Raw genomic sequence first — 7,962 nt, 5'->3', positions numbered from 1 at the left:
GCGGTCCAGTTTTGGTCGCCGGTACTGAGAAGGGATGTCCTTGAACTGGAGAGAGTCCAGCGGAGGGCAACCAAACTAATTAGGGGAATGGAGGACCAGAGCTATGAGACAAGGCTTCTGACCTTAAACATGTTTACGCTGGAATTAAGGGGGGATAGGATTTTCATGTACAAGATGTTCAATGGTGACAGCAACATTGGCAACAAACTGTTTGAGATTAACTCCATTACAAAGACTAGAGGCCACCGCCTAAAGTTGGTGGAGAAAAAATTCCAGCACAATGGGCGAAGAGGGTTCTTTACAGTAAGAGCGGTGAAGGTCTGGAACTCACTGCCATCGGCAGTGATTTCAGCCAAGAGTGTAGATTTGTTCAAGAAATGTTTGGACAATTTCTTGGGGGACCGTAATATCCAGGGATACCAGTATCCCTAAGAATGAGATGATGCGTGGACCTATATGGGTTGGACTTGATGGACGTATGTCTTTATTCAACAACCAAATACTATGTAACTATGTAATTATACGGGTATATTTTTCGCAACATGGACTAATTTTCTAGCACAAGAACTGACCACGACTAAACTACAGGACATAATGCCCCTATTTCAAAATTCAACTTGGTACCTCTTAGCCCAATCTGAAGGATCTCTGGGTAGGCTTGCTGTTGTGTACGCTGAAATGTTTTTCACTTATTTTCCTTTTATATATTTTCTTATATTTTGTCTCTGTTCACTCATTATACGTCCCATGTCCTGGTGAATTCCTCTTTGCCAGAACCTTTATATTTGTGATGCATTCCTTTCTTGTACCTCATTTGAACTATCTATAGTCTACTTCTCTTTGTTCCCTCTTGTCCTATCATATGTTACTGCCACCACATACTTTGTTCATTGTATTAATATGATTCTGCATTGTGTATGGAGATTATATCTGCTTGGATTGTACGGCTGTACAACGGTGTTTGACATCGGCCTATCTCTTGTTCATTGTATATTATACGAAATCTAATCAAAATATACATGCAAAAAAAACAACTGTAAGGCAACATTAACACTGAGCGACATGAAAATCACGCGATTTTGAGCAATATTGTGCGATGAGCGATATTGAGCGACTTTTTCTTATTTGGCTGTATGCAATCAGGAGCAATATCGCTCGAAATCGCTCGAAAAAAGTGTCATGTAGGAGCGGCAAGCTACCAGCGACAAGCTACCAGCGACGAGCTTTGAGCGACGAGATGTGAACAGCTCCATTGAAATGGATTGGAGAAGCTACATAGAGCGATATCGCGTGGAAATATGAGCGATATCGCTGCAAAAATCGCTCGATAAATCGCTCAGTGTGAATGGGGCTAAGTCATTTCAATAACACCTGAAATAACTTAAACATGTAAGCTCTATTATCACTTTAACCTCTTGCCGTCCGCCCGTAGTCGAAAAACGGACGGACGGCACTGCTGCATCTGCGGGTTGCCGTCTCCAGACGGCAATTTTTTTCTGCACGCACGGGCACAAAAGACCCGACAATGCACAATAGTACCGCAGCGCTGAATACTGAAAAATGGCCTGGATGGGAAGGGGGTTTAACACCGCGGATGTCAACTGGTTAATATAATATGGCACTAACACATTCTCATAGTACTGGGAAGGTTGCTGGCATTCCATCCTTTCCACTTTAACACTGACCTCCTTCCTTGTCCAGAGTCCTCCAGAGTTTCAGGCGCTCCTCGGCTACTATTTGGGCCACCGTCTCTGGAGCCAGCCCATGGGAGCTTATAACTGCCTGCGCTGTATCAGCAAGCTCAGGGCGATTCTTGGACAGCACAGTACGCAGAACTTCACTTGGATCTCGAGAAGACACTTCCAAGAAGGAACAACCAAGATCCTAAATTGAAAGAGCAGATAAAGTAATGCACAGCAATAAGGGAACTTAAAACTAGAGGTGCACCGAAATGGAAATCCTAAAACCGAAACAAAACCGAAATAAAAAAAATTGTCAGGCCAAAACCGTTTTTTCCATTTTAATTTTTTTAAATATTTTATTATTTATTTTTTATAAACTTTTTAATTTTTTTTATATTTATTTATCCCCTGTTATCAATGAACAGGAATGAGTGTTCCTGTTCATTGATAACATGAGGACACTGTATGTTTACTATACCTACAACTATGAATGAACAGGAGGGGATGCAGATCACTCCCATTTATTCATAATTGAGGATATAGTTAACATACCATGTGCTCAATTATCTACAAACACTCAGCGATCACTGATCGCTGAGTGTTTGTGCTCGCTCTCCTCTCTGACACGCCGATCGAGCTGAGCAGGAAGGTGAGCTCAGCCTCCTGTGACAGCGCTGGCTGTCTCCGCCCACACACCTCTCTGCCGGACTGGGATAGGAGGCTAAGCGGTGTGGGAGGAGAGACGCCGGCCGCTCACAGCGCTCTCGCCCTGCAGCGCTCGGCCGGCTGTCACTTTCTTTTCTCCCCGCTGGAACACAGAGCAGCGCCCAGCGGGGAGAAAAGAAACCAGGGATGCGCCGATGTATCGGCCGAAACATGGCCCTTCCGGCATTATGCCAAAGGTGCCATTTTTGGCCGATATATCGGTGCATCCCTACTTAAAACCATATTAGATAAATACCTAATTAGCAGTTTTTCCAAAACTTCATGCAAGATTACCTGGCTCAGCTCGTACATACACAGCAGTTGTCTGCAAAACGTCTTGCCATGCTTACAGGTACCTTTCAAGATCTCCAGATTCATCAAGATGGGGTCAGTGGGGCTCTGAGTGGTTGGAGACTCCACACTGGATGCTGCAGGTATGGGAAAAGTGTAAAGACCAAGCAATTCCAAACACAGAGACTGACAGCAGAAAAAAGCTGAGCGGTGCATCAAGTTATTTTATTGAACATTTTTGTCTAAGGTTGGTTTATCCCAAGCATGTGGTCTACTGGAGATCTGTTCCATGCATCTACTACTCTGATGGTACAATAATACTTTATAATATAATTCAGAGTACTCTTGAGCTTTCTTCCTGCTAGTTTCAGATCATGCACATGTGTTCTTGGGCTCAGCTTCACATTAAAAATACTTCCCCCCTCAACTTCATTTATTCACTTGCTGGGTCCATTTTTAACGCTACTGCTGCTATACAGCTGCTTTTAAAAGGAAAAAAAAGGCACAATTTAAGCACAGTGGGGTGCTTTACAAATGTGCTTAGCGCTTTGGGACTTTGAAGCCAGCTGAGCGTTAGTAACATAAATGAGTAAAAACACAAACAAAAAAACTGGTAATAAAGCTTTGTCATGTGACCTGTCAAAATAATGTGACAGGCTCTCTTCCAGTTATGGAGTGCAGTTATGGTCTCATTTGCATTATGAAGACAGAGATACCGCAAGCTCCACCCGACTGCCTGCATTTCATGAATGGGCTGCACAATGCAGGCCACGTTGTGGAGTAGCCTAGAGGATATCTATTATACTTTATAAATGAGCCTCTTAAAGTATTTAAAGTTTTCAGTCATGCTTCCCCCTTCCCCTTCTTTTCTCAAGACTGTTTTACTTTTCAGACCTTTCACCATTTTTTTGCTTGCCTTTGGACTTGTTCTATCTTATCAATATCTATCAAGTAAGGTCTCCAGAACGGGACACTATTGTCAATGAGGTCTAAATCAGGATCTATACATTGAAATCAGGCTTTCCTTCATCTTACTGGTGATTCCTCAATTGTACCCCTTTAGAATTTACAATGTGTATTCAAGTCACACCTACAGCAGGACCTGAAAATAATCCATTAAGCTTTGGAAGGTAACTACACCTAATAACTGGTTTATATTTTAAAATGCCAAAGGGTTTTTGATGAAGCTAATTCAACATATTCAATAAATTGTATGAACACCTAAGGGTCCAATGCTCTTTCATCATTATAGTCCCATGAGGATACATAGGAAAATAAGATTGAGGAACCATTTTATAAATTAAACTGATTCTATGAGTCAGAATATTACTGTCATCTCAGCTCACAGATTGAAACAAACAATCCCTAAACCAAACTTGTCACAACTGAAATTCTTTGAAGTTTCACTCACTGTTTTCCAATAAGATGGTCTTTAACAGTCAATGGGTATTTTCGGAAAGGTAATAACAGCAAATCCTTTCTAAAGCAATGCCTCATACAATTTTACTACATATATATTTATCAGCAATGGAGGATGAATAAGTGAAGCTTGCATGTAGCTATGAACTTATACAAAATGACACTCACAGCTCTGTAGTCTTTTTCTGCGGCTCCATATGTTCTCTTGTGCCTCTATGCCTGCTGCAAGGATATTCTGAATGCCAGGATGCAGCTGATGTATTGACATTTCCCCTGAGGCCAGAGCCCTACAGCTCAGCACAATCCATACATCCAAATGGGACAGCTGGAAGTACCTGCATACACGGCTGGCCTCGTGAACCTTGCTTTCATCTAGAAGCAGATCTATGAGGGAGCTCAGTACCCGGGAGCAGTCTGGTATATCCTGAGTGGTATTACAAAGTGGAGGCAAAGTGGCAATATCTAGCAGCAGAGGGGTGTTAAGCACAGGTATAGAAGAGAAGGAGAAATCTGTGGTCAGACTAGCGAATGCAGACAGTGCAGGGAGCAATCGTAGCCCACCACTACTATCTACTATCTCCTGCTCAATGCGACACTTCCAGATCTGCTGTTCCAACTCCTCTAAAGTCACCACTGGTGTACTATCATCCTTTGAAAGCCAATGTCCAGAAAGAGTCAATAAAAGCTCCTGTTCTGCCAAGGATTCCATTTTCTCTGCCGTGAGCACTGTAGGGGCCATGTAATGGGATGCCTGAGATCGGAAGAAGCTGGATGCCATCAATGGGGAAAGGTTGTTGGTGTTGAAAATCTCATGACACTTCCTCCAGTGCTGTGCCCGACTCTGAGGACATTCCCACTGCCCAAGCTCTTGCATTAGGAGCCGGATCTGCAACACCTATTTAGGACGTAACATTGTCAAGAACTTTTACAATTGCTGTACAATTAGCTTTAGAAGAAGGCAATAAATAATATGTCAGATGCAATCTACAAATCACAGAGTGGCACCAAGTAAGGGTTTGGTAGGGTGGCTTATGATGATATATCATGTTTACAAGTCACACTGCAAACATGTTGATGTGTTACCATGTGCTACTCAACTCTGGTTACCCCAACAGGTCTTCCACTGGTGCCACCTAGGACTTCAGTACCGTTACAACTAAGATTTTTTTTTAAACTACAATGAAATTAAAGAGTAACCCCAGTCACAAATAACAGCTCATTAATATCTATCTATCTATAGCAGCTTTTGCTGCAATACTCATCTTTATTGTTCTTTTCAACCCCGAGATGTCATCAGACTTCTGGGTTGGATGATCATCAGAATCATTCCACCCACTTCCTCTAGGCCCAGGCTGTCATGTGCCCACTCCCCAGCCTGTGACTGGATAGTGGAAAAGCAGCACATAAATGAGTTCAACTATATATCACTCTGCTCTCTATTCCTATCAGCATGCTTCTTGTCAGCAATTAACTTATAGGCTTACTGTGCTGCTCTTCCCTCTTTCAGTCTGAGCTCTGCTGAACAGGGACTGCAAGAGGCTAATACCAAGTAAAATTCAGATCCATACACTGCTTCCATATTAAAATACAGGAACATTTTACACAGACACTGGGAACACTGGGTTGTAATTTAAATATATACCAACTCTGAAATATTCAGACAGGGGATACAACGTGAGGTGGTGTTTATTATGTTGTGTGAACGAGCCACTAATATTACAGGGCTGCACTAGTCTGTATCTTTTATATCTTCTCAGAGGCCGGCTTACATGTTTATTATTTCAATGAACAGCGATATAGGTGCACTGTGTGCTGATCATATACTTCTCTATACTTCAAAATATATATATCATTTTGTGAAGAAGGCCTTCAAACTCTTTCAATGCAGTTGTCTATTTGGCCCCCCTGCCAGCTTCCCCCATGGATGACACAACTTTACCTCCTCTATGACCAGGTTGTCAGTGGGCAGTTCTGCCAGTTTTGCTACTTGATGTGCCAGAGAGAACTGTCCCTCATCCAGAAGTATCTGCAGAAGCCTCTGACATTCTTCCTGTAGTGCTGCAGGACTATAGTCATTTAGAAGTTCCCTTCTGATGAAGAATGGTTGGTCCTCTATGATTTCAGTGAGAACCCTTAGTTTGTGTATATCCAGATCTAGAAGACACACATGTTATAATATAATATTACAGTGCTTAAAGAGGAGGCATAGCCAAAACTTTGCTTTAGTTTAGGGTAGAAGAAGAAAAGGGTTAAAAGTGTCCTGCTGGGGAGATTTCCTTATACTTCCTGCCTTGCATATACAACAGGAAGTGAGAGAAAATCTCGCCGAAGTGAATGGATTTCCTATCTTACTAACATTTGTCCCCATTGGAAGATTTTTCCTCACCTCTTGCTCTCATGACATTATACATTTAAGATTTACTCTTATTTAATATAGGTATTTTTATAGCGCTGACAATTTACGCAGCGCTTTACGTTCACATCAGTCCCTACCTTCGAGGAGCATACAATCTAAGGTCCCTATCGCACATGCACACAGGGCCAATTTAGACAGGAGCCAATTAACTTACCGGCATGTTTTTGGAGTGTGGGAGGAAACCAGAGTACCCGGAGGATACCCACAGAAAGAACATGCAAACTCCTTGTAGATAGTGATCTGGCCGGGATTCAAACCAGGGACCCCAGTGCTACAATACAGAAGCACCAAGCACTAAGCCACTGTGCTACTGACTTATGTTTTGTATCCGGGCCATTGGTCACCAGGGCAAATGGATCCCCTCGGCGGAGGGCATAGGCTGAAAGGGTCTAACTCTTCCCCACTCTATCCAAAACATAAAAGATTGTCTTTAAATACACTTTAGGTACGAAATGCATGTGTTTACCTCCACATAAAGGCTGACAGGTGGCGTCACACAGAAGCTGCAAAACTTTCTGCACTTCGTATGAAGTTCGGCTCTGGAGGAGGAGAACCCGCAGAAGATGAGATGCTTGGGTCTGAAGCCACACTACTGGGACTGGAAATGTAGAGGCGTCATCAACAGACTGGAGCTGCAAGAGAATTGGAGGTCACTGGAGGATACTGAGCCATGTGTCATCCAGGTCAGGAAGTCTCTTATTCAGGTAAGAAGAGACTCTTTCTACTGGCTTTGGCTTGGGATCTTACACTTGCCATTTATTGCACCATGTAGTCCAATGACTGATCATGGAAATATATATCTATAGATACCATGTTTCCCCGAAAATAAGACACTGTCTTATATTTTTTTTGGCTCAAACAAAACACACTAGGTCTTATTTTCAGGGTAGGTCTTTTTTTTTTTTTTTTTTTAAGGTACAACAATCCACACTTATTCATGTACAACGGTCTACATGTATTCATGTACAAAAATATGGTGATCAGGGATATCAGAGGTGCTGTACCTTTCCAAGAGCAACTTGCTAACCAATCGCTGGCCAGAATGATTATATATGAATCTACACCAGGGGTGTGGAATTCCTATCGTCCGATGCCCAGGACATGTAGTTCCGGGCATGTGTTTTTTCCTATAATTAGCCCTGCTGCAGGCAAGCAGCGGGGCTAAATGTAGAGCAGGCAACCTCCATTCTCTGATCTGCTCTGTGTGAACTGTGAGACAGGAGAGCTGTGCTCACAGTGCGTCCTGTCTCAGCTGTCACAGGAGATCAAGCACAATGCTCTATCTCCTGTACTGGAATGCAGGCTTCATAAAGAGCTCCTGTCACCTCCAAATGCTAACAAGCCCCTGTGTGATAGCAAGAAAGTTAAGTGGAAAAAAAATATATATGTATATAAAAAAAATGTTTAAATAAAAAAAAAGAAATAGAAATTAAAAAATAAAGTTGTTAA

General features: G+C 42.4%; 1 protein-coding gene across 1 annotated transcript in view; it reads right to left on the bottom strand.

Annotated features, from left to right (window-relative positions):
- The window catches only part of SPG11 (spastic paraplegia 11 (autosomal recessive)), a gene marked incomplete at its 5' end in the record, with an annotated part of 25,602 nt that overhangs the window by 9,362 nt on the left and 8,278 nt on the right, over nt 1-7,962 (bottom strand). Inside the window, 5 exons of the mRNA XM_018561357.1 lie at nt 1,686-1,884; nt 2,682-2,815; nt 4,266-4,992; nt 6,037-6,251; nt 6,980-7,145. Coding sequence (XP_018416859.1) covers nt 1,686-1,884; nt 2,682-2,815; nt 4,266-4,992; nt 6,037-6,251; nt 6,980-7,145 — 1,441 coding nt within the window. The remainder of the gene's footprint in view (nt 1-1,685; nt 1,885-2,681; nt 2,816-4,265; nt 4,993-6,036; nt 6,252-6,979; nt 7,146-7,962) is intronic.

The sequence above is a fragment of the Nanorana parkeri genome, unplaced genomic scaffold (genome assembly GCF_000935625.1).
Source record: "Nanorana parkeri isolate BGI_ZX_2015 unplaced genomic scaffold, ASM93562v1 scaffold519, whole genome shotgun sequence".
NCBI classification, from domain to species: Eukaryota; Metazoa; Chordata; class Amphibia; order Anura; family Dicroglossidae; genus Nanorana; species Nanorana parkeri.
This window is presented reverse-complemented; position numbering and strand designations above follow the sequence as displayed.